The sequence below is a fragment of the Acartia tonsa genome, chromosome 4, assembly GCF_053477335.1.
Source record: "Acartia tonsa isolate MP-2025a chromosome 4, ASM5347733v1, whole genome shotgun sequence".
NCBI classification, from domain to species: domain Eukaryota; kingdom Metazoa; phylum Arthropoda; class Copepoda; order Calanoida; family Acartiidae; genus Acartia; species Acartia tonsa.
Genome location: NC_137263.1, coordinates 31547401 through 31575396, shown reverse-complemented (window position 1 = coordinate 31575396; position 27996 = coordinate 31547401). Strand labels below are relative to the sequence as shown.

General features: G+C 32.1%; 1 protein-coding gene across 1 annotated transcript; it reads left to right on the top strand.

Annotated features, from left to right (window-relative positions):
• Positions 1-27993, top strand: LOC145316782 (uncharacterized). The gene is made up of 7 exons (XM_080157516.1): positions 1-889; positions 9625-9894; positions 11915-11951; positions 12903-12963; positions 13786-13879; positions 20993-21417; positions 23732-27993. The coding sequence occupies exons 1-7, from the start codon at positions 547-549 to the stop codon at positions 27029-27031; spliced, it is 4530 nt and encodes a 1509-aa protein (XP_080013642.1). The 5' UTR covers positions 1-546; the 3' UTR covers positions 27032-27993.
• The last annotated feature ends 3 nt before the right edge of the window (positions 27994-27996 follow it).

Below are 27996 nucleotides of genomic sequence, written 5' to 3'. Positions count from 1 at the left end.
TGAAATCTGTGGATGGAGTGTGTTAGGAGAGGGCGAGCAGGAAGGACATTCATGGAAAGTGAGAGTTACACTTCCTTCTATAAATAATTATACATATAAAAACTTAACAAAACTCTTAAATCTTAATTTGTTTTATATTTCATATAGATTTATTTTATATGAAAATATAAACATTAATAGAAGTGAATAATACATCAATGTATTGACCTCATAATAAATATTTACTAGAAAATGTTCACAGTTATAAGAAACTGGATTAAGAAATTGTAAAGATTTCACCAAATGACACCGTTACTAGCACCACCAGAAGGAGTACACACTCTAGTAGGCCTAACACACACATTGATAATAAGAAAGTATTTATAATATTCCCATACACATATTAATACTTTAACTCCTTATAGTAAATTCTTGTGAATTCTTAAGAAGAATGTGTAGAAGCCATATAAGAATAAAAAAAGATTTTATAAGATATTTATGATTTAACTTTAGTTATCTAAAGGTTATTTATTTATATATACGTTAAAAAGTTTTGTAGGATTCACTATGAATCATACCACCGAGGAACGTAGATCAAGTGATAAAAAGCAGGCGAGAAATAAAAGCATTTTAAAGAACGGAAACAACGGCGGCAGTGGAAATAAATCGAGCCGCTCCTCAACAACATCCTCTTCGCAACGCCACCATAGACAGCACAGCGGAAGCGGCAGCGGCGGCGGTGATAAAGAGGAAAGTCCGCGGAAGAAAAGTTCTAAATCTCGGAGCACCAGTGATATTTATGATACGCCGAGGGTCAGCAGCTCTGTGAAATGGCGGGAGGATTTGACCGCCGCGTACGAGATGACAATGGCGGGCCGCTATAATCGGCGTGGGTCTTCTGTTGAACATGGTAAGATTATGCAAAAGTTTTATTAGAGAAGCTACTCTAAGATTAAGGTTCTCTGTTTATAAAAACAATTTTGAGGGCAGCACCGTATGAGAGTTATGTATTTGTCAAAATGTATTTATGTAACAAATTCAAATAATGTACTACTTAAAATATTTCCTTCTCTCAATATATGACGTGTTTTGCAGCTGAGCTTTTTAATCTAAAATAATGTTAGCTTATTGCTGCGTTACACATGACTCTTTATGTTTTTCAAAATAGAATTTATTTCGTCTTAAAAAATTGTTATTTTTTTATTTGTAAAGATTTCACGTTGATTTATTTCCTTAAAATGTAGAAAAGGATGACACTATACAAATGTAGTGTTAATCATAATTATCTTTTTAGTGTCACTTGAATGAAATGATTTTTATATGCTTTGCAAAATAAGATTATAAGAAGCTTGCAGCTGCGCTTTTAATAAACCTAATAACAAAGTTATAATGTTTGGTTTTAAATAACACATCAAAGATTCTGTACAAAATAAGCAAGGAAATGATTATGTAATATATTCACTTCACACACACACACACACACACACACGCACACACATACGCACACAAACACAATCTTTTTTTAATGATTCAATTTATTTCCCATATTTTTTCTTATTCTTCCCCCTTGAAAGTGAAATTTAAACAATTATTTCTGAGTAAAATTTTAACAAATATAATTTTGCTTTAGTAACAAGGATCTTAACCTGCATAAAAGCGAAGCTTAACAGAGTAGCATGTACGTACAGCTTCTTATAATAAATCTTTTGTGAAATTTTTTATTATATAGGTTGCTTATTATTTTCGTAATTTACTCTAAAATATCTAAATATCACTTCGTGAAAAAAATTGTAAGTTCTTTCGATATCGATCATACAATGAAGTTGCAGAATTTTTCAATGAAATGTATGAATTTGGTATACGTATTTGGTATAATTTTACTAAAACATGTACAGATGCACTGAAGAACAGACCCTAAATATTGAAAAGCTTTAAGTTTTATAATACCACAAGCCTAGTAGATATGGCTGAGAAAAATAAACGTATACGCCATACAAAAACAGTTCTGTTATTTTATAAACAAAAACCTAGCTTCTGCATATATCAATAAATTAATTCTCAAACTAAATATCGTATTTGTAACATGTACTTGTGCTGGCGATGTTGCCTTAGCCTCTAACCAAGGCTGGAATGTATGTGTCCTCTGTGAGGGGACATTGGACTGTAAATTATACTAATACAAGTTTTAGGAATACACTTTCGTTGGCCTTCAATAAACAATTTGATTTCAAAAAGGGGTAAAACTTAGTTTATCATAATTGGGAGTATTATATACATCTATTTTTCACCCATTGTCTTATTCCATAAGCTCCGTGGTATTGTAGTACCAACCCTAACTGCTCAACCTAACCCTCTAGCTGGCTGAACCCCCAACCTTGTGGGGCTCCACTCATTATTTTATCTGTATATGTATTGATTTTTTGATGAGCTTATTAAATTAGTATGAATAAAGGTATAAAACTGACAACACTTCTAGTCCTCCTTTCATAGGCGCGATCCCCATATTAAGTATCCTCCGTAAACACCCGCTCTATTTAACAACGGACGTCAGTACAGGGCCGCAGCCCTTTACTACAGTATCTTAAACATCACAAACAAATTGTTATTGCAGCTATTTTGACTAAAAAATATAACATAAATATTAAATTTTTCATGGAATCATGATACCTGAAAATTATCATAGGAAAATTAGAAACCTTCCATAAAAACTGGATACGACATAAAAACATACTTTTAAAATAATATTTTCCTTGTTCTGTGGGAAAAAACTATCTAAAATATCTGTTTTCATCACTTTTGATTAATTTTGATTTTAATCTGGATTTACGCCAACTTTTATTTTCAGTTTTTTTATTTCCTGTTCCTTTGTTGCTGTTGTTCTCAATTATTTAATAAAATTATCATAATTAGGTCGAATCGAAATTATTAAAGCTTGTTTTAAAGAAATTATATAAAAAAAGGTTTCTACAACGTAGAAAAATTCTAGCGGCTTCATTATCTTTACTATAATAGCCAAGCAACAAGTTTAGGTATTTTACACTTTATTATAAAATAAATTTTACTTTAACATTATATTATTATAATTTCAATAGTTATACAGAAAAAGTATTTATAAAAAATTAGGAAAATGACTAATTTATATTTTTTGGAGGGGGGGGGGGGGGGGATTTTATCCAGTGGTGATTTCCCCTTCGAAGGTTGTGGTACCCTTTCTAAAATTAGTTATAAACCTTCCCTGAATCAGCAGTTCAGCAGCTGGAATGATCCTTTGCTTTTGGTAAAGACAAGCCAGACTAATAGACATCCTGTTACTTTTATATAAGAATAATTGTAAACTGATCAAATATGAAATCTAAATAAGAATTTGAGCACTGAAGTTATTAAGTAATTATTAGATCAACCCTTGAGGCATCTATTATTGTTCGTGTTTGTGTTGCTATTTGTATCAGATATTTAAGGGATATAGACCTCAAAAAAGAAAAACATGTTTTGAAACCAAGTAAAACCAAGAGTTTAGAAATCGCCATGTATTTGACTGTAAGGCTATAAAGAAATCTCTTAGTGGATAGTTGATTAATAATGATTCACTGAAAAACATTAATTGAAAAACATTTTATCCTCCCCCTATTACAAATCCCTTATAACCCTGGCCTGTTGAGTGATAATTGTTGCAACCCAATCATTATGTTCTCGCTTCCTTGCCCACTATAAAACCATGTTATGGACGGACACTTGGGCTTCCATGAATAGGACAATGGGAGAAAAATTAATCTTCCTCACATAATTAGAGCGTGGATTTATTCTCGACAGCCTGAAATTATGAAGTTGGGTTGGAGATTAATTAATTTTTAATCCTTTCCCTTAACAACTATGATTGTGGAGAAAGTGCTGAATTCTGGACTCAATTAGATTATATTCAAGGTCAGGGGTGGTAGGGAGGAAATGGCTTTACCATAACAATTATTTATCTAGGGAAGCAACATTATATTAAATACAAATTATATTTTCATTGATATATTTCAAACAAAGTAATTATGAGGAAACTTAACATGTGGAAGGAAGTTGTCTACACCTTATTAGAATTTCACCTCCTAAATTTGTATGACACTTTGGTAAAACCCTATACACGACGCTGAACATTACTATTTTTTTTATAGGAATTCTCCTAGTGGCTTCGCCTCTTGCTGCCAATTAATATAAATATAGAAATAATAGATAAATCTAAAAGATAAAAGAAATAAATAGTTCCTCCAATTCTAAAACTATTGTATATCTAATTATAAGACAAAATATGCCATTCGTATTATTGACATTATGTAAATAAAAAGTGTATTTGTAGAAAAATATTACATAATACATGAAATTAGAGACAGTTCAACCATGATATCATTAATTTGTACGCCAAACAAGCTTATACATATGCAAATAATGTGTTCAATTGAATGCGCAATACATTATTTTTCATCTCAAAACACAGGACAGTCGTTAAATTTTCAAGAGCTAAATATTTGTGTTAAAAATTGTTACATTGTTTAATTATTCGAATTAGGTTAAGTAAACATTATATCAAGTTGTATATGCTATTATTGTAAATTAAAAAATTTAAACTTCGTGCTAAATTGAATTATTGATACGTAAAACTCTTCTATTTTGAAATTTTTCTTTGATAATCTGAAAACTTAACTGGTTGAAATGAACACCTTGCAATAGCAAAGTATTCATTCATTGTCATGTCCGTACATTCAGATGTTAATGAAAGTTTGATTTGGTCTGATGCTCACTAAATTCAGGATTATATCAAATAATTATTTACAAGCGTAGACAAATACAATTGTCTTAAAATGTCAAAAAATCTTGGATGGTAGTCATTGTTTTATGAATCTCTCTAAACGCTGAACCAATATGGTTCTCCTGTACAATGTAGCTTCTCATAGGCCAAGGGAATGTTTATAAAGGAAAGGGAAGGGGAGGGTACCCTAACTTGCGAAGAAAAATAGCCCCTAGAAAAAAATAAATCCCCCCCCTCCCTTTTAAAAAAAACTAACTTTAAAAATGGGCAGGAGTCGAATTCCTCTTCCCCTCAAGTGCCTCTAGAAGCCTCTAGGGGCGTTACAGCTAATAAACTACTATTAGAAAGACTTGATTAACTGATTGCAAAGAAGCATTAATAAATAAATCTTTTTTTTGTGAAAAAAAAGTTTAAAGTATTATATTCAACCAGAAATATTTAAATATTGAAAATTATGAATAGATTGTAAAATATTTCTCCTTAATATTTCTTAAACACCAAAATAATCAAAAAAAAAAATACTTCACCAGCAGCGTGCTCAGTCCTTTTCCAGGGGGTAAACAAGGGAAACGTATGCACTCCTTACCCTGAGTTTAGGGGGGTGTATACACCTACCTACACACCTTTTCGCACGTCCCTGCTTTTCCCTGAAAAATGTTATTAATTTAATTTGAAATTTAAATGCATTTAAATCAAATATTACAAATTATCCAAAATTTATCATAAATTTAAGTTTCATTGTATTATTAAACATGTTTGATTGTGGTTATTACCTATGAGGAAGAATAATAGTTTGGTCATTTTTCAATTTGAAATATCATTTTTTATTCATTTAAGTTGATTCTTAAAAGGAATATCTATTTATTGTACATTTTTATTCTTCATGTTTTTATATTGGTTTAGTTAAAGTACGAATAAAATCAACCTCATAGGGCCTGAAAGATTTATTTAGTGTATGTAATAATTCTATGTTAATTTCTTCGTCGGTTTGCCCTAATTTGATTAGATGCTTGAATTAAGTTAAGTAATGGTTAGGAGAGCCTTGAATGATTAGTGCCCCGTAGGTTTGAGCTTCTCACAGGGGCATGCGACACATTTAAAAAAAAGTGGATATGTTGGTCCTCTTGAATAGGTTGAAAGGTCTTGAATAATGAATTCCGATAAATTTTCTACTTAAGGAGATATTTACCCGTAAAATTATTATAAATATTTCTTTAGCTATTCGAAAATTGGAGAAATTGAATATATTAAAATAAGTAGCATTTGGAATTTTGTGCATTATGTTATTTATATCTGGATAGTATAATAGTTTTGCATAACTTTATTATTACTACAATAATAATTACATAATTTTTGTATCTGGTTACTTTCAAATTAACATTGTTTATTTATAAAATTCTGAAGTAATAATAAAGTCACCTAAGGCGTAAAAAGTAAGAAATTTTTTACATTGTTTAAAATTCATCGAACGTGCCCTATTAACAAACAATATATTTACATTTAGGTCAGAATCGCCTTATTAGAAGTACTTTTATGATGTTTAAGATTGTTTTAAACTATTCTTTAGTATGGATTAAGTTACAATCACTCCTGTGCAGTGGCGTGCGAAGCACTTTGTCTAGGGGGGGGCATTTTGAAGATTTTGTAAAATTTTGCCCCCCCCTAAATCAAAGTGCCCCAGGGGGGCATTTTGATTTAGGGGGGGGCATTTTGATTATATATACTAATTTTAAATAAGGGCGTTTTAAGGGGTGGGATTCTTTGATTATAGGCCTTCTAATCCTTATCCCTTCTTTCTTCCCCATCCCTATTTCCCATTTATATCCCCCTTCTCTTCCCCCCCCCATCTCTTCTCCCCCATCCCTTCTCCCCACCCTGCAATGACCAAAGGGAAGGGAGCTAGAAAGCATCTTCGAAAAAAAAGTGCAGAAGATAATTTAACCTTCCCCCCCCCCCCCACCACAAAACATTTTTTTTATGGGAGGAAGGGGATGTTATAAAATCTCAGCAGGAAGGATGAATAACCCCATTAAAAAATTTTCGGAGAGGTGGAGATAAAAACACTTATTTTGGAAATAATTTACCAAAAATTAACCTAATACGTAAAACTGATTTTAAATATTTCTTTATTGTATGACAACAAGGATGACAACATCTTTAAGTAGCAAAGCACAAAAAATCATCAATAAGAATACAGACAAGTAGATTTAAAGAGCATCTGTTGAAATAAATATATATTTTAGGTAGAAAAAGTCACTAATCCTTTTTCCTGTATTTTGTGTGATGACAGTCAAAGTAAATTACATTCTGGATGCTCGAAACAGCAAAAAATTTTATTTTTTTAATATTATAATCCACAAAAAATTTATTGTACCATAAAAACCAAAGATATAAAGAACTATGTAAAAAATAAAAAAAATTACTTGTCCTATCATCTACAGATATAAAAATCTCTTAGAAATATGGAAAACTTTGGGGTATAGTCTCTTTTGTGGCAACACCTCTTAAGGGGCATTTCGTCGTATTTTCATAGTAGCTTTTAATAGGTTATTCAAGGTTAAGTTAGGTCATGTAATTACCCCGCAGGGTTAGGCAATTGGCTCCGCAGGAGCTATAAATAGGTGAAAAGCTACTTAGAAAATACGATGAAATGCACCTTAAGAGGCAATGTCACAAAAGGAACTATACCCGAAATTTAAAAGATACAAAAATAGCCAAAAACGTCCTGAAAAGCAGTCTGACCTTCATGAATTTTTAATAGTTAATTATACTCCATAATGATGGGAATGTTAACATGAAGTTTTAGCCCTCTATTTTTAATTACAGTTGAAAAAATCACATTTCCCCCTTAGCATTACGTACTGACAACCATAGTGAATTATAGAGAAGCTAAAAAGTTATATCAACATATCCTACCCTCTTTAAATGGCACTTTAAAACACTGTTAATTTTTGATTAAGTGGTGTTTCCAAGGATTTATAAGGGCGGTGCGTGAAGCGCACCTAAAAATATTTACTCCCCCTTTGAACTAAAATCAATTAAAGACAACAAGAGTGGCGCATTTTATCAAGTAAGGAATATAGAGTGTAGTTAGTTTTAAGGGTTTTTAATGAAAATTGCCATAAAAAAAAACATGTCTTTTTGTAAGGGTATGTACACAAAAAAAATGATAAACTTATACTGAAAATCATATGACATCATATATAGTTATTCATTTAGACAGACATACAGTATTGAGAAAAAGGCTTCGATAAATATCAACGCTGTTTCTTTTTTATATAAAATAACTTTTTGATTGAATATTTGTTGTTTACACATGTTTTTATAGAAATAAAAACAAAATATACAATGTTATAAAAAGCAGAAACCATTTGGAAGGGCGCGAAGCGCAAATTTTTTTCTTCAAATATGCAGGGAGAGAGGGGTTTTTGGGCTATTTATTACACTAGTCCCCAATATTTCATATAAAATTTTCTTATTCGTTGTCTCAACAACTTTGGGACTTTAATGGAATTTTGATTGGTTGGTTAATTAAGTCGAGTTTCCATACATTTCATCCATTAATTGTAATCTATATAAGGGGTAATTTTGTGTATCATCATTGGGGATGTACAAAATTTCTTTGGTAAAAAGTTTATATTATACAAAATAAAATACGTCCTATCACCTGGTTTGTTATGTTCAGTGAAAAAAGATTATAACCTAATTTCTACACTAATTAAAAAATTTGGTAAGGTTAAATAAATAATAACTGTCTTATTGGCGCGAAGCGCCAAAAAATTTTTTTTTGAGTATTTCTTGATCTTTTTTTTGGAAACTGGAATAGTTTTGCTTTTTGTAGGGTAGGGGGCAAAAAGGGGCATTTTTGTTGACCAGGGGGGGGCAAAATGGGGCATTTTTCAACATTTAGGGGGGGGCAGGGGGGGCGGTGGCTAGGGGGGGGCAGGGGGGGGCGTTTTGGTCGCTAGGGGGGGGCGATTGCCCCAAATGCCCCCTTCGGTTCGCACGCCACTGCTCCTGTGAAACAAAACTTTTCAGCTTTTTAGAACTATAAAATTTCTAAAATTTTGACCTCCAAGTTTTAGACAAAGCTACTTTTTAATTAATAGGATCTGTGTATACACATACAACAGTATCTAAATTATTAGTAGGAAAGTCTACGCAGTTTCTCTCTCTACACAAGAAATCCTCTTTCAACTGACCACAGCACACAAACAAACACTTTAGCAGAAAAACTATTACAATTTGAGTGACTTACTACAGTTTAAACATATTTTTCCTTGTCATCAAAAATAACATTAGCTTACTTACGTCCTTGTTTAGATATTAATTGTACAAATAAGTAGATTTAATATACAATGAGAACATCGATGACAACATCCATAAAATTAAACGGTAGAACAAACGAACGAGAACACTTGTAGAATAGAAAAACCTATACGCAGAATATTGATTTAGAAGTATAAACAAAATTTTATACAAACTTGTTGCAAAATTACGTAAATATAGTCCATTTTGTTTAAGGACATACTTACATTTTGAAACTTGATTATAGAGGTGCTTCGCTTGAAATATTCAGATGAATAATTTAGCAAAGAAGTTAAAAGTTATCATAGTTTAAAATGGACACACGTACTTTCTGGTAACGATTATAGAATGGCCACGCTTTCTAGTCAGTACCCAATTATTACAGGAATCAAAACTAAGTTTGAAATAGATGGGACAATTTTAACATGCCTAAATTGTGAGCAGAAAGATCTAACAGTTATGTACGGTCAGACGTACAGACCCTACTTATAGTAAAGCATCGCTTTTAAAATATGTAGATTTTCTAATGTTTATTATTTATATTTCAGACGATGAAAGTGAAAGTGGAGCTGTTTATGAGAATCTACGGATAGGAAGTGGAGGTGGGGGAGGGGGAGGCGGGGGCCAAGCTGACGGCAATAGTTTGTATGACGTTCCCCGCCCCATACCCAAGAAGATTGACATGCTCTACATTAACAAGAGCTTTGAGGATGGTGTGTATGATGAGCCCCGCAGACAACCTGCCAAGACAACCAGCCATGATAATATCATGAATTCTGATGAGGATCTTATTGAGTGGGACTATGATCTTCCAAAGGAAACACACACAAATACAAAAAAAAACATGAAAACACGTTTTTGTAGTAGAGCAGCTGCTATTACCTAACTAGTACGTACGTATGTCACTTCTTTTTGAAAAAATGACGGCTTTTTTTGAGCGTAAATCTACATCAATAATCAAAAGCTTTTCCTTGTTCCACTTTTTTTTATTATTTTATGAAAATTGTGTTAGCGCTTCTTGTGGATATAATTGTTTTTGTTTTATAGTATCTAAAATTAGCTTCCTTATTTTTATATCTTTTTTTCTTGAAAATTTCATTGTTCTTCTTAGTTTTAATTTACGGAAGAACACATTACTATCGTATTAACAATCTAAATAGATTTTCATTGTTTTACTCCAAGAGTGTTAAAAATGAAAATAGCGAGAATTAATTTTCTGGCTTTGTTCAATTTAATATTAAGATAAGAATATTAAGATTTATTTTTTCAACTTAAAAACCAAAAAGTGACTCAAATGAAAAGAAAAAAGTAGTTGAAATTTTTACAATAGAACTGGATCGTATAGAGAATTTTTTTGACCAGTGATGGACTCAGTGAAATGTAACTAAAAGAAAAAGGAGATACATTAAACAATTTTCTAAAGCAAGGGGGGTATAGGTATACGCCATTATAAATAAACTGTAAATTTTACATTAAAATAAGTTTTCCATTATTAAAAGAGTATTTAAAATTTAAAAGCAAAAACTAATTCTTCCTAACTTGTCCGAGACCTTCATGGTAAATAGCTCTACTAGCTGTAGCTAACCCTTCTCAAGAACAATAGTCCTTATTTTTCATTCTTTCATCTTAATTTAAGGTCTTAAATTAATTTTAAATTGATTATTATCTTTCTCTCTTTCTCAAGGTACACAACACAGGCCACTGAAATTAAAATTATGATATAAACAAGGGTGAAAACATGCACAAAAACATAGCTAATAAATAATGATATAACAATCAACGATGGACGCACTTACTTGTTTTCTAAAACTATTGAGTAGCAACCATTATATAACCTTTTTTTATCTTTTAAATATGAATTTTCACATTTCTGGAAAAGACTTTTAAGTCTATTTGGTTACAATTAATAAGAATATATATTTTTTATACATATAGCAAATCGTCTCATAATTCAATTTGCAAAGTTTTGTGAAAAAACGACCATCCTTTTAGATCCTAGAATCGGAAGTACAAATCCTAATTATGAAAAGTTTTGCTTTTAAATTTATGAGATATTTTTGTATAAATATTTTTCTTTACAGATATTACAATTTAAATTATATTTTGTGTCATTGTTTATCTTTTATTTTTAAAGAAATTTGAGATAAAAAATGCATAGAATTGCATTTATATTTTTCCATAAAAATTGTCTTGACAGGATGTGAGACTTTTTTTAATATGCGTGCAAGCAAATTACAGAGGTATCATTAGAGTTTTAATATAATCTATTAACTATAAAATTGTTATTTTACCTTAAAATCAGAAAAAAATACTAGGTTTCATATCCATAGGTTTTTTATTTGTTTTAATGTACTTTTTCAAAACTTTATCAATCAGTAAAATTTTTAAATGAGGTTCATTGATTTGTTTGAAATTTTCGCATATTTGATATTTTATTTGGTATATTTATTCGCAGTAATTAAAAACATCCAAAGGCCAAGGGTAACAAAACTGGTATTAATAATTCATTTTTCATTTGATATTCGTGAAAAATTTTCTGTAATACGATGCTATACATAATTTTTCAGTATGGCTAAGAACCGGTTATAATCCAGCGGATTTCAATCGGTTTCGAAACCATACTAGACAAGTATTTACTTAATATATGAACAGACAGCGTAATTTGGAGACTCAACGGTTAAAAAGGCAACTGCGCCGAGACTTCTTTGGAAAGTACAGGGCTCCTATAAAAATTGCTCTGGTTCCGACATAGACATTTGACATCCTTTGAAAAACCTGTCAGTATTATTCTATTTAATTTGTCTATTGTTTCAAATGCTTATGTGTGTGTGTTGTAGGGAGCTATACCAGAGGAGGACCAATATGACACACCAAGGTTACCCTTATCTAATTTTTAAAAACATTTTACAGGCCAATGGTCAAAATCCTTAAAGATAGTATTCTATCTGTTATGTAACAAAATAGTAACAAAACAAAACAAATAATTAGCTTTAAATATTTGCACTATTAAAAAGTTACCTTTTGCTTAAGTGGAGTGCTTTTAAAGTTATCCTTGCATAGAAAAAGTAAGATGAGTAGCTGAGTTTAGTGCCCTAGGAAAATGGGGATAGTTGTCACCGCTTTTGGCCTACCTATTATATTGACGTCATAGTAGAGGGAAAGAGAAAGGGAATTGGGTAAGAAACCCACTAGAAAATAGATTGGGTATAGGGTATTTTTTGACGCCAATAGAATAGGTAGGCCGAAAGCAGTGACATCTATCAACATTTTGCTAGGGCACTATAGACAGCAACTAAGATGACCGTCTCTCTCAAAGATCTCGTTTTTCAACTTTGACAGGAAAGGTAGCTTATTAAATATTCCAAGATAAAATGTTCTAATTGACTCTTTAAATAAGCAAAATTGTATATGTACTTTGATTGTCCAAGTACATAAAATAATAAATGAAAAAAGGAATTCACGTTTCAAAAATAATTAAAACTTTAGCAAACACTGAAACCATAAATTAATTTAAAATTTTTGTCATTTCATTGCAAATGTCACGAAAATAAATATTTGTTGATTCATTGACCAAAAATTAATTTTTTTTATTACAAATAAAGATTTATGTTGCAATAACTTGTTAAGTTTGAGAAAAAATAAGATTGAAATCCACAAAATAAAAATGCAAGTAATTAAAAATATTTGGCAAGCTATTCCAAATATTTACGTTATCTATTGTTCAATTAAGGCACCTTTTTCTCGAGTAACGTCAAATTTTAAGGTGGTTGCCAATTTTATTAACAATTTAAATTTTTATCATGAATAACTTTATGTAAATTTTTAGAAGAAATTCTTCAGTTGAGAATCTAGATGATAATGTTTATGAGAACGAAGATTATACAGCGGTAATTCATTATTTATATGTGGATATGTTATGCTTCTTTGCAAGTTTTTAGTGTCAGTCTTGCGCTAGATTAACCTCTGTATTGAAATTTTTCTTTCGGCTTTAATTTTTAAGATGGAGGGAGGGGACATTGGACTGTAAATTACACTAATACCCAAAGTACCCAAAGAACGTTATCCTTTTCGTTGCCACAAAAATTTTAATTGGGTCGTTTAAAAACTATAAGTGTCCAAATATTTTAACCAATAATTTTGATCTTCAGAGGTTGAAATTTTGTTTATCATTATTGTGGATGTATTTTAATTTATCGTTCAAATTGTCTTATCCTTTAGCATCACTGATAACAAGGCTCCAATTATGTAGATTATGTCATTTCAGTTTTAAAAAAATATAACATAAAGTAGGACTTTTATCTTTTATTCGTTCTAGAAAGCCGAAGGACTGACAGACAAACAGTTCGGTTTAATTGCTTGTTAGGTCTTCCCATGACCTCTAACAATTAACAACTAAAATAGCTAACTAAACAAGCCTTTTTATTGTCTATTGTAAAATATACAAAAAACATCCATTGAGCAAAGCTCTGTTATAAAAAGATATGATGTTTGAAAAACAAAAAGAAGTTTCTTTGATAATTCAAAGTTTAGCACAAGCTTCTGTAAACTCATATTGTTATTTATGTAAAAGTAGACTTATAGAGTAGCTTTACGCAATGCATTTTTACAAGAAATAAACAAATAATCCATAATGCAATTAAACAGTTCGAAAAAAAACGCAATAAAACTTTTTTTGTTAAAGCACCATTGATCCTGATTATTTTTCTTAGGGGAAGAGTGAGCCAATCTACATGAATGAAATGAATTCCGACCATAGTTCTGGGTACAGGAGTTCTCCATCTGTACACAGCGAGGAAAATATAGGTAATCATAATGGATGTAGAACAAGTGGACATTGCGAGAGTTTTTTGCACACCCTGAAAAGATACTTCTTCCAGTTGGCTAATACAACTATACCCCTAACCCCTCTTATGACTTTACCCTACTCCCTCCCCTGACCAATATCATGGAGGAACGTGTTGACCAATACCTGAGAACTTATTAGTAACCACAACAATTACCATGTTACAATATCCTCGTATTCTATATCTATTGTAATCATTATATGCTCTAGCAAACAGTTTAAACAGTGCTTCATCAAAATTCTCTATAGCACAAAATTTGTTTCTTTACGGAAGTCATGGCACAACTTTATGTGTACTTGCCCCATAAACTATAGATCTATTTAACAAAATTAAATAACAAAATTCCTAAGGTTTCATATGGAGGGGGTATGAGTATTTATCCCCCCCCCCCCAAACAATTTTGGGGTAAATCCCCCCCACAAAATAAAAAATCTCTAACATTTTTAATACTAAATATTTAAGAAAATTTAAATCACCCCCCCCAAAAAAAAAATTTTACCCCAGGGGTAAGTTTTTTTTTTTTGGGGGGGGGGGGTAAACAAAATTTACCCCTGCCAACAGATTTGAGGGGGGGTAATTATCCCCCCAAGCAAATTTTACCCCCGTAAAAAAAAAATTCGGCGCGATTCGCGCGCCATTTTACCCCCCCCCCCAAAAAAAAAGCTTGGACGTCTATGATTGAACGGTTGGTTTTTTTTACATTAAGCAGTTAGGGAGTTGAATCCATTTTTATAGAAGCAGAAATATAATCTATGATTATGGTTTGGACCCTCTAAAACTGTAATCTACCCTTCCACTTTCCCCTCTCTTGGTGAAGATATCTTCAACGCCAATACGATTTTTGAAATATAAGATTCCACTTTTGTCTCTCTTGTTGAAGATATCTTCACTAAAAGACGCAAAAGTGGAATCTTAAATTTCAAAAATCGTATCAGCATTGAAGATATCTTCACCAAGAGAGGGGAAAGTGGAATCTTAAATTTCAAAAATCGTATCGGCGTTGAAGATATCTTTACCAAGAGAAGGGAAAGTAGAATCTTACATTTCAAAAATCGTATTGGCGTTGAAGATATCTTCACCAAGAGAGGGGAAAGTGGAAAGGTAGATTACAGTTTTAGAGGGTCCAAACCATAATCATAGATTATATTTCTGCTTCTATAAAAATGGATTCAACTCCCTAACTGTTAAGCAGATCCCGTTAAGTTCCTTCTTTTTACGTTTATAATTAATTTTTATATGGGTTTTTGCATGCTTCTTTTTCAGTGCAAGTAGTAAACCAATTTTGAATGGTCTTCGTAATAAAATAAAATGAAAAGTAAAAAAAAAGTAAAATTGACTGCCAATAGATTTTTTGTTAAAAAATGGATGCAATCTTTATTTTCTCAACAAATGTTCATTTTTTACTTTGTCTCCAATTGTTTCTGTTATTTTTTTTTATTTTCACTTTAACTCATTAGGGTCTGTTAACAACAAAATTGTTTTTAATGTTTCTTAGATGGTTCACATTTTACAAGAAAAAACTACAATAATTAAAACTCTGAAGGACAGGATAATTGTGATTTAATTTGGTGTGTACTTCAAATTATAATGATTTATAACCTTTTACATTTACCTAACATATTGCAAATGTAAAAAAAATATTCTAATTACATAAATATGGATAATTCTAAATAAGGAAAGGGTGCCGGGAAATTAAGATTCTTGCAGGGAATGTTCGGAGATGCACCGAAAAAGTTTAAATCGATTGGGAGTATGGCCCCGTGGCTTAAAAAATTCTACCAATAATTTAGGCCTAATGTGGTCCCGAACATCCACAGACATTAAATAGTACTTATTTTTGTTGTTGTGTTTCTATAAAATATTAAATACTAGGATCAGCTACGGCTTGTTGGCATTTTGTCTGCCTGATATTCGTTGCAGTTACTTTCAGTCATTATTTTTTTATCGGAAGACTAAAGACTGCATCGCGGTGGCGGCTGCTGTTTTAACTGTGGATTGTCAAATATTTGGCAAACGCTAGGCGTAATCATTAGAGGACGTGGTTTTAGCTCCAGATTTCTGTACATAACACATTCTTTAAAAGAAACTAAATGGGGTTTAAAGTGCTATTTTTTCTAATAAAATTTTGTCTCCCCACCCTTAATTGATTTTAAGAATTGAATTGAATTGATTTACAAATAATTCAATAGTCTAAACTCTGAAAGATCACTCTTAAACTCAGTACGTCCTGATAAGCATATATGTAGTATAGAAAATTAACACGAAATATCAAACGGACAGACAACAAAAGTTACAGAAAAGCATTTCTGCTAAAAACAATGACAACAAGAGTAAGGAAATAAAAAATATAAGAAAAAAAAACAATATAACAATTATATTTGTTATTATATATTTTGCAATGGGAAGCAATCAATCTTTAATCGTTGAATGTTTGTCTTACTCTAGTTTTTATTACAGACAATTTTGGTCAATAAAGATTAGAATTGTCGTCTAAGCTATATAAATTGTCTTATAATATATGGAGGTGTGTAAAGGTCATGAGAGTTGAAACTTCCGGGCAAGAATTACATTAAAACAAGGATGACAACATCCATAAAAGCGAAGCTCTGAAACGGTAGGACAAACGGACATTAACACTTTTATAATGTCAGAACTGAATAATCAGAATGCGAATGTATAAGAGTCAAAGCAAAATTGTAAGTAAATTTGTTGAAAAACTGCTTGATACAGGATAATGTTTATGGACATACTTACATTTTTAGGACTTGATTATAGAGTTGCTTCGCTTATAAAATTGTACTTTGTTGTCCCAGGAATCAGTATATCAAAAATCAGACCAATCGGATAATTAGGTAACATACAAATTTGTTGTTAAAAATGTAAAAAAAATCAACATGTTTAAAATGGACGTACGGACATTCTGGTAATGATTATAGAGTTGCTACGCTTTCTAACTCGTACCTAACTATTACAGGAATCACCATGCAAAATTTGAAATCGATAGGACAATTCTAACATGCCTTAATTAACGAAAAAAGCTATTTAAAAAAGTAAAAAAATCAATATGTTAAAAATGGACGTACGGACATTTTGGTAATGATTATAGAGTTGCTACGCTTTCTAAATCGTACCTAACTACTAAAGGAATCACCATGCAAAATTTGAAATCGATAGGACAATTCTAACATGTCTAAATTAACGAAAAAAGCTATCCGTTACGGACGTACGGACGGACGGACGGACGGACGTACGGACGGACGGACCGACCCTAATTATAGAAAAGCTTCGCTTTTAATAAAATATTTCAAATGTTAGACGCACACACATTCATTTTTGTTTTGAGGGTATTTTTCTTTAGTTGTTTCGCACCGTAGTCCCCACGCCCCCACCCAATAGCCTAAAACCTTTCCTAGATCAATCATAAACTTTCCTAAAACTTGGGGAAAGAACGGTCCAGCCATTTACGAGATCTTTGGATAGAGACATACTTACATATAGACAGACAAACATCATGTTACTTCAATATACAGGAGAAGTATCTTTTAAATAAGCAGTTCTATCTATTAGAAAATTCATTTAATCCTGGCAAAATTGAGGGTTGGGGGGAGTAAACAATGGGCGATGAATTGATATTCCATCTAGTTATATTTTCTACTTATTAAATACATAATAAAGAATAAGAAGGAAGTTTTATTTATCTTCATTTGTCGTATCCCCATTTTCAGACAATTACAGTTTTTTCTCTTCATTGTGAAATTTCCTGACCAAAATTAATTTTATGTAAGACCATTACAACTTGAAAAGCAACAAATTAAAAATACTTTATCTATATTAAATGTTATCCATATTTTTTTTTCTAGATTTAAAACATAATTAGCTTATTGTTTATATTAACTATAAAATCCAAGACAATGTTAACTTTAAAATCAATCTCAGAACATAAAATCACTAAGGACAAATGGCTTTGATTACCAATTTTTGTTGAAACAAGGATGAAAATAATTTGAGTTACACTATTTTAAAGTTAAAAGTCATTTTCACTCTTCTTAAAATAAAAAAGTAATGCTTTTAAAGGGCACTGCTAAGGTATTACAGACTATAGTCAGCCTTTAGTAAAATAATAAATGATGGTTGGTTATGTTTTAAAATTTCAAATTCAGAGGATTTTGATATTACTTAGGTATCAAAATGGTCACAAAGTAACATCTAATTTTATACTTTTATAAATAACCAGAAAGACTTATAAGGATCCTAAATCATGCTCATGCACAGAGATCTTAATTGACAGGAAGAACATTAGTTTATGAAAAGGACGCTGATATTGAAACCCAAGCATATAACTTAGTATAAGTATATGACTCAATAGACATGTAGAAAACGAAGTAGCCTCGTATTTCCACAGTAGCCTATCTCCTATTTCAAGCTCCTTGCTAAGGGCTCTAAACCAGCAGGGCCAATTTTCTAACCCTGCGAGGCAGTAATTAACATTTACCTAACCTATAATAACCTAACAAAAACTACATTAAAAATACGACGAAACTTGCTACTTCGTTTTCTTTCCATGGTCCTTTAGTTTTCCTTAACAGATATAGTTACCTTTGGACACATAGAGTTATTGAGTAGCTGCACTACTTAAAAAAGTGTGACACATGGTAGCAGATGTTGGTTTGATTAAGTAGCAACATTTATTGATGCACCGTGAACTAAACTCTATAGCCCCACTTCCTCTCTCACCACACACTTCCAGGGATATACAGGGATAGCTAAATGAAGGACAATTAATTTAAATTGACAGATATAGATTTACAAGGAACATAAACTATTTGATATAAATGAGAAAAAAATGAATATCAATAACGGTTTCGTTATCCATTCCCATAATATACATGATATATGCAATATTGAAGTTGAATATTTATAGACTTTTTGTCTTATCCCTCTAACTCATGACTTTGCTGACCAAGCTCCTTTTTTTTCTCAACTTATTAGCCTTTTCTAAAAATACAAATTCTCCTTTAAAAATGCTTCATAGAGATTTTCTACACTTTTCACTTATTAGGACTTGAGTTGATAGATTTTTCACAATCAAACTTACTATTTCTTTTTTAAAAAATAAGCCAATATCTAAAAATTTAATACCTACTTCTTCTATGAATTTGATAAAAAAAAATGCGAAATATAAATTATTTTATATTTTTAATGCTTTAATCGATTTTTTCACAATCAAACTTACTATTTCTTTTTAAAAAAATAAGCCAATATCTAAAAATTTAATACCTACTTCTTCTATGAATTTGATAAAAAAAATACGAAATATAAATTATTTTATATTTTTAATGCTTTAATCGATTTATCAATATAGATTACGGGCAGAATATATAATCACTAAATAATCCAAACTTTAGAAAAGCTTTTCATGAAAAAATACTTTTTTTGAGACAGACTACCATGTGCTGTACAAAACTGCATTGTCTTTCTCTAAATATAAACCAACAATATGGTCCACAATTAAAAAAAATGTCTTTGATTTAAAGTAAATGATGTAGTGGTTTAGAATTAAGGAAACTATAAGGCTTTTTTTTACACTTGGCGACAAGAAGTAATTAGATCATAACTGTAAACTCAATATAACAAGGATATTTGTTTCCAAAAGTAAAAGTAGCTGAGTTCATCAATATTAAACTTTTATTGAGGATAAAACATCACTTTTACTAGAATTTTTACACGTGCAGTCAACGATTATTTTCTTTTAGGCTTTTTGCAATGGAGGAAAGCTTATTTGATTTCACTTTTTTTTTCTTTTGAATTTAAAATCCGGCGTTGAGCAAAGAAGTTAAAGATCGTGGTCGAAAAGTCAGATGGACAGACACAAAAAAATGAATAGTAGAGTAGTCTCTATACTAATAAAAAAAATCTAGCAGGTAAGTCTGTCCGTCATTCAATAAGAATATTTTGAACAGCTTGATCGAAAGAGACTCTTCAAGAAACGTTAACCCTAGAAATAAAAAGAAAAATTTTCCTACATGGGGGGGGGGGGGCAGGGTTTCTATTCAATATCAATGTTTTTATCTCATGTAAGCAACTTATTCTTGTGAAATCAAATATCCAATCAAAGAAATTTCTTGTAATAAAATAATAATTAGTAATTTATCTTACTCTAATATTTAGCAAATTTTTGCACACTAGTTGGAGCGATGAAAATGTAAATGATTGTGCCGAAATTGTGGGGGAAAGGCGACCATATGACAGTGTGCAGGTTTCAACAACATACTCTTTATGTCTGTGTGTTAGAATGACTGTTTGCCTGTGTGTTAGTATGGCTATTTGTCTGTTTGTTAGATAATGTCTGTCTCTGTGTTAGCATGGCTGTTGTCTGTTTTTTAGTTTATGTTTGTATGTAAGTTATCACAGTTGTTTGTCTGTAAATACACACACCATGTTAAATCTTTCTTTGAATCATGTCTCAATTTGTTTTTTTCCCTTTCTCATTTTTTAAAAACCTAAATTGTTTTATCCCGACTGTTTTAACCATATAAAAACTGTATGTGAAAGGAAATGAAAGGGGTATTTCCTATTAGCCATTGGTTACATTTTTTTGCTTAATGTAAAAATGTACAAAATACTGCATTTTTATAGCATTTAAAAACAGAAAGTTCAACTTCAATATAATAATCAAATTTAAGTGTATAATTTCCAACAGCACACAATTTCATTTCTTCTTAGAAAATTTTTTTAAAGCAGAAATGAATGATAAAAATTTCTTTTTTAAAGAGCATTTATACAGTTTGCCAAGATTGTAAATAAATTAACATAAAGTTAATGAAAAGTTATGGAAAATGGAAAGTTTAAAATTCTTCCATTTTTGCTGGGTTATCTTTGAGTAGACATGGGTTTACAAATTGCCTAACCGAGCACAGAACGCGGAAGGGGAAAAAAGAAAATAAAGGGAGGGGTGTTCGTTTTGAGCTCGACTAGAACTTTGAGGAAAAGGAGGGCTTGTTTTTCTATTCAACAATTATCTTAATATGCTTACTATCTCTCGGAAAAAATATAATATTTTTTTTCCCTTTAGGATGGAGTCCTCCGAGTCCTGCCTCCAGCGTGAAGACCAGCTCCAGTCCTAGATCCCGAAGCAGTCCAGCAGACAACAGCAGAGGCACAAGCACAAGTCCACCAGCCGGAAACATGCCTCGCAGGGTTGAAAGTCCTGCCAGCAGACAATCCAACCGTGGGTCGTCCCATAGATTGATAGAAGATGCCAAGAATGGGCGAAATAGCAGTGACCGCGAGGGTTCTGTGGACCGTATCATCAATAACAAGAACAGTCATAGTCACAAGAAGGGACGGGCACCCACCAGCCCGGATGTTTTTAACAATAATAAGTCCATTCATGAGGATAACGAGAGTCCTGAGAGGGTAGATAGAGATGATAATATTGACAAGCTCAATGAGGAAAATATTCATTTTGATTCCAGTTCAGACTACTTTTCTGGACAGGTAACAATATTTTCTTAAATTTCACATTTTCGTATCGCAGCTACTCCAAAAGTTATATGTAGCAGTCCGTAAATAAAATGTGGTTAGCACAAAAATTCTAAATTTCTCCTGTACTATTTCAATTTTAAAGTGGGGCTGCTTTAATCCACCAAAAAATAATTTTATCTTATCTGTTATTTTTCGCATTTAATTTGATTTGTTGAAATTAACGAACTTTAAAATATATTATCCAAATAATATACAAAGAAGGTGTATCAACTTTTTTTTATAGCTAGCCGGTTCTTTTAGTAAGTAGTAGATGTAAAATTTTTCATAGAATTCAGATATGCAATCGGTTTTTTTGTAGACCTCTTATTTTTTAAGTAATTTAAGTTTAAAAAAAAAAAATTAAGTCGATTTTAAGGTACTAAAATGCAACAAAAAAAAGAAAGAAAATGGCCATTATGAACAAAAATAGTAAGATCTTTAATTTGACACCTTACTTTTTCAATTCTGTCAGGTAATTATTGAAAAAATCGATTTTTTTTAAACCACGAGAATAAAAACTTTAAACTTAATTTTATTATTTAACAGGTAAAAAAATATGGGTTCATATATACCTTTAGAATCAGAAAAATATTACGAATTCATTGTTAGCAAAATTGAAAAAAAAAGTTTACAATATAGTATATAAACTACAATAAAAGGAATTATATGAAAATATCATATTATATTGTACAGGCAACGTCTTAATTCTTGAATTGAGTATAAAAATGGGAAGGGGGTAAAGAGGGGGTAAAAAAGGGAAGACGATAGTGTTGCCTGAACAAAAAATACAATTGGCCATTTGTTTAATTTTTTATTTTTTTACTTTTTTTCAATTTTGCTTACAATGGATTCGTAATATTTTTCTGATTCTAAAGGTATATATGAACCCATGTTTTTTATGTCTGTTTGAGAAAATATTTAGGTCTAAAGTTTTTATTAAACCGAGGTTAAAAAAATAGATTTTTTCAATAATTACTCAACAGAATTTTAAAAGTAAGGTGTCAAATTAAAGATCTTACTATTTTTGTTCTTACTGGCCATTTTCTTCTTTTATTTTGTTGCGTTTTAGTACCTTAAAACCGACTTAATTATTTTTTTAAAAAACTTAAATTACTTAAAAAATAAGAGGTCTACAAAAAAACCGATTGCATATCTGAATTCTATGAAAAATTTTACATCTACTACTTACTAAAAGAACCGGCTAGCTATAAAAAAAAAGTTGATACACCTTCTTTGAAATTTTTGTATAATGTAAAATTAAAATATAACTTAACCGTTTACATTCCATTTATGGTTTCTTAAATACATTTTACTTAAGTTTTCCATTTCTTGTTGCATTGGTCAAAGATTTTACAGAATGTTTACATTTGTATTTTAAAAGCAGAGATTTTCTACATTTAGTGTTCCATCGCCCGTAGGGCATAAACTTAGATAGAGTGATAGAGTTATCATTTCGATTTCAAACTTTGTATGCAAATTTCTGTAAAAATGATCTGCGTATTTATTTTTTTATAAAAGATGAACATAATATTTTGTTTAAACTTATAACATGTTTACGTTCGTTCTGATTTTCTGAATTTTTGCGTTCTGATCTTTTGTTTGTTGTTATTCTTGTTTCATGTGCATTTGAATAAGTACTTACAAATATAGCTTTTTATATTTATGTACAATAGGATTTTGGTTAGAAATGCATTGAATTGTTTATTATGTACATTTTTATATACAAAATTGTTTTACAATTTTTTTTATAACATTATTATTCTAGAAGCGAAGCTACTATAAAAATCTGTCATTTTAGTCTGCCTGTCATTTATCTGTTTTTGTATACAAAAGTAACAGTATGTGTGTCTGCGTGTAATGAGAATCTTGCTAACCGCTGAAAAAACCTCCCAAGAGAAAACTCCCCTAAAAAATACACCCCCCAGCCCTGTATATTTTTAAAAAATTAAAGGTAGAGGGTCACCCCTCCCTACTTCATCCTTCAAGTGAGAGGTCTCTAGTAAATATAAATAGAAAGTAGACAAAAAAATAGAGCTAAGTTAACAAAATTGTGCTGCCAATAGATATTCAAAAAGATTCGCTTCTATACTAAATTATCTTTCTTATTAATGATTAATTCTTTTATTAATTAGTAATTCCAGCAACATTCTTTAGAACGTATTACTTTTAATGGTTGTTTCTTTACACTAATAATAAGTCAAAAATGATAAATATATCAAGATTTTAAAATAAAATTCAATAATAAAATAATTGTAATTAATGATTATTGATTAAGTTTATATTTTAGAGCAATGGAGTTGGACTACAGGATGTGAGTGTTGGTACAACTGATACACTACAACGTCTCTCTGATCAACATAATCAAACAAAGAAAAGCTCAGCCTATAAAGAATCATCTAAACGTGAAGATAACATTGAGCAGACAATAGCTCAGGAGCCAACATACACAAAAGTTAACAAGGAAGCTAAAAAGGAAAGAAAGAATCAGAATAAAAAGAATGAAGATGAGTTGAAAGTGAAAGAGGATTCTGATTTCCAGATGTTGTCTAATTTTGAGTGGAGCAAAGATGAGGCAGCAAAATCAAGTCCACCACCATTTGAAAAATCTCCGGGCGACACATGGACTCGCACTGAGGCAAAGAATAATAAATTAGTTACAAGCTTCCAGGAGCACAAGGCAAATAATAAACCAGGCAGTGGGGGTGGGGCTAAAGGAGGTGGTGGGGGTTACGATGATTTTGAGCCAGTTGAGTTTGAAGAGTTTAACCCAGAAGAGGTTGCTCTGCCAATCATTGAAAAGAAAGAGAAAGTGTTGAATGATAAAACAGCTGTGAAACCAGCTGCCAAAGTTGTTGCAGTGAAAACAGCTGTTAAAGCAGCAGTTCCTGTTAAACCGACGCCTCCAAAAGAAAAAGAATCGCCAATTGTTAGATCTGAAACAATCAACAAGCGAAACTCCATGGAAAATGTAATTGCGCTGCGTCAAAAATTTGAAACAATTGAAAATACTAATGAGTCGACAACAATTACTAATGGCATCGCATCATTTAAATCTGCACTGCATCGGTCAAACAATGAATCTCGGGAAGATTCCGCGAATGAGCTGACTCTTAACATCACCAAGTCTGTGGCAAAAGCAAAAGAGTCCATATGGGAAAATATTGATTTCAAAGCATACAATGGTCGTGAGAATGTAAAAAATTTTGCTCCAAACAGCACAGCACACACACCCACTACACCACACAGTGTCCGCTCTCCTATTTCTCCAGCAAAACAGTTACCCTTCTTATCTCCATCATCTGTGGCATCAAAGGGTTTCTCCTCGCCCACGCCATTCCTTGCCCACTCAGCTCCCAAGCCATTTCAACACAGATCTCCTTCTCAATCCCCCTCACCTCCATCGCCCCCATCTCCTGTGCAATTTTCCTCCTCACCACCAACTCACGTGCGTGCAAATTTTGGCGAGACAGTGAAAGAAAAGAAATTAAAAAATCTGAAAGATAGAGATAGATACATAGAGGTGTATCATGAAACTATTCGCCAGAGAACTGTTAGAGATACCAGGAATTTGACACCGGATGTTTTCAAATCAAAATTTTCTCCCATTAGTGGAGGTGCTACAAAAAGCCCGGGTGTGTCAGTCGTGTCTTCTGCAAGTAAAACTCAATATTTTGAGACCTCAACTATAAATAATAATCACATCTACAGCAATGAAGTTGTGGAAGACTCAGAACCGGAGCCGGAAGAGGAATCGCGTCCAATGTTGCCATCTGTAAAGCAGCTGCTGTCAAAGTTTGAGAGCTGCAAGAGCCCAGAATCCAAGATTTTGTTGCCGCTCCCAGCTGCGCCCATAGCACTCGGCAAGTCATTCAACATGAAGAGAGGAATGTCATCCGAGAGTATTTTCTACGCGAACGATCGCAAGAGCCAGTCCTTGGTAAAGTCCAAGCCGCTGGAAAGCCCACCTTTGGTGTCCAACATGTTGTTGAACAAGTCAGAACCCCATCTGCTGGAAGCCGACACCAGGCACGGTGCTTGGGATCCGCACAGATTTGTTAAGGGTTTGTACAATCTACCCGTCATTGAGGAGGATAATACCTACGCAAATCTAGAAGATGTTGATCGAGGTGAGATTGAGGGACATGTGGAAAAGCTGCCGACAGGACGGCGTCGGCCAACTCTGTGGAACGCCTGGAGGAAGGCCTATGTTGTCGCCAAGAAAGGATATTTGTATGTGTATCCAAATGAACACAAACAAACGTACCAGGAAAAGTTTGAATTGTTTGGCGGACAGATTGATTTCTTGGACAATTGTATGGTTGGCCTGGAGGATAGAACAGGAAAATATCTTGTATTGAGAACAGCTACCCAAGGTAAAGCACAAGTATGGGAAAAGGCATTGTCTGTCCAAACTCAAGAATCCTTCTCAAAAACCTTCCTGACTCCTCAACCAATACCCAGAGACATTAGAATGCTGACCAATCTTATCGTTGTTGATCTAGGAGGGTCGTCTGTTAGAGCTGGATTCTGTGCTGATAGTCCTTGCCTGCCAATGCTTTTCTTTCCCAGCCTGATGGCTGTAAACCCAGACAATACGCAAGAAAAATATTTTGGATTTGACGCATTGAAAGAAGAAGTGAGAAAGTCGTGTAACATCTACAACCCTCTGCTTGTATCACACTCGATCGACAAGTATTCTATTGATTTAGTAGCCCTTTGCGGGTTGCTGCTGAAGGTTTTCCAGGAATTGCGAGTTGACCCGCGCACCTGTGAGCTACAGCTCAGTGTCCCAAGGACATTCAATGAGAAAACCAAGCTGGCCATAGCTTCCCTGCTCTTTGAGGAATTTGAGGTGGAGGCCCTGAATGTTGGACACCAGTCAACATTTAGTTTACTTTCTTATTCCACCAACACTGGAGTTATTGTTGATATTGGTAATAGGATTGATATTGTACCTATTGTCCAGGGGTACAAGGTTGCTTCAGGTGTTTCTAAAGTATCAACTGGAGGAGTTCAACTTCATGATCAAATGCGCCAGTCACTGGCAGGCAGAAACTATGCTCTTAACTCTCCTTTGGATACATTTATTATTGGCAATACTATTGAGAGATTGTGCTTTATCTCAAGAAATTATTCTGATGAAATTGACGATGTTAAATCAGCTGAGAGAAGTGTCTACATGAACGAGGGATGCAAGTTCCAGAGCATAACTTTGGGTACAGAGAGGTTTCATGTCCCTGAGGGCATATTCAAGCCTGAACTTTGGGGCCTGGATCATCCTGGCCTTCATGTCCTGGTTAGGAAAGCCATTATGGAGTGCAGTGTTGATGTCAGGAAAGAGGTGTCACAATCAATTTTCCTCAGCGGTGGTCTCACACTTTTGCCGGGATTCAAGCAAAGGCTGCAGCAAGAATTGAACAAAATCCTACCCATCCCGCCACAAGTTCACGCCTCGTCGTACAGATATCACGCGGCATTCTTGGGTGCCTGTGCGCATGCTTTGTCGCCTGAGTTCCAGCAACAGAAGGTTACCAAGACTGATTGGAATTCTGAGAGAATTATGCTAAGTAAATATTGGGTGATGTAATAATTGTTGAACAATACCAAATCTTTGTGCAATATGATGAAATCTTTCTGTGGATAAACAATATTTTTATTACTAACATCTACTAACACAATACTAAATCGTGCTTAAGTTAAGAAGAATAATCGGATGAAAACAGTATTTTCAATATTTTTTTAACGACTAAATTATATTTTTATTATTAAAAACAGAGGGTTTTATTCAAAAAAGTTTTAAAAAATTATTAAACAGAATAAATTATAAAAATATCTTTTTGTCTGCAATTTATGCTGTGCTTGAAAAAGAGTACTTGATAATAAGTAAAAGGAATAATTTATTTCCATTTACATTTCACTGTAGCTATTGAACGTATGGTCAAACTTTTAATTATATTTTTGTTTGTCGTATATAAAACATGTAAAATTCAGCGAGAAAAAAGTAGTCAGAAAGAAATCGTATTATAAACAGCTTTCCGCGGTTATAAAAATGTACAATTATAAGATTAAAACCAGTTTTGTTAGCCCCGAGATGCCGAAGGCACGGCCTAACAAAATTGATTGTAATATTATGACTGTACATTTTCTTTTTCGTGAAAAAAATATAAGATTTTCAACATATTTTTGAGTATAAATATAGAGGGATATGATGCCTTTAATAAATTATTGAATTAATAAAAACCTAAGGGGTGAAGGCAAAACATATCTTTAGGTGTCATATCCATATCACCGATTCACGGTAAACATATTAAGAGTGTAAAAATAATGTATATATATAATTCAATAACTATTTGTGGTTGTTTTCTCCTCTATATATTACTAATTTAGTAACTTTAATTGAATGTTAAATAGCTTTTTCGTTATAGAATAATTGTGCCTTTTAATTTAATCAGCTTTCAATATAATTATGTGCAATACGAAAACATATTAAAATATATTGTAACCTTAAGTATGTTAATTCATTTGTGAATATATCAATTATTATTTTAAGTT

Coding starts and splice junctions, on each gene's coding strand:
- LOC145316782 (XM_080157516.1), top strand. CDS start 547: ATGAATCATACCACCGAGGAACGTAGATCAAGTGATAAAAAGCAGGCG. Junction 13,880..20,992: donor ACACAGCGAGGAAAATATAG/GTAATCATAATG, acceptor TTTTCCCTTTAG/GATGGAGTCCTCCGAGTCCT. Junction 21,418..23,731: donor CAGACTACTTTTCTGGACAG/GTAACAATATTT, acceptor TTTATATTTTAG/AGCAATGGAGTTGGACTACA.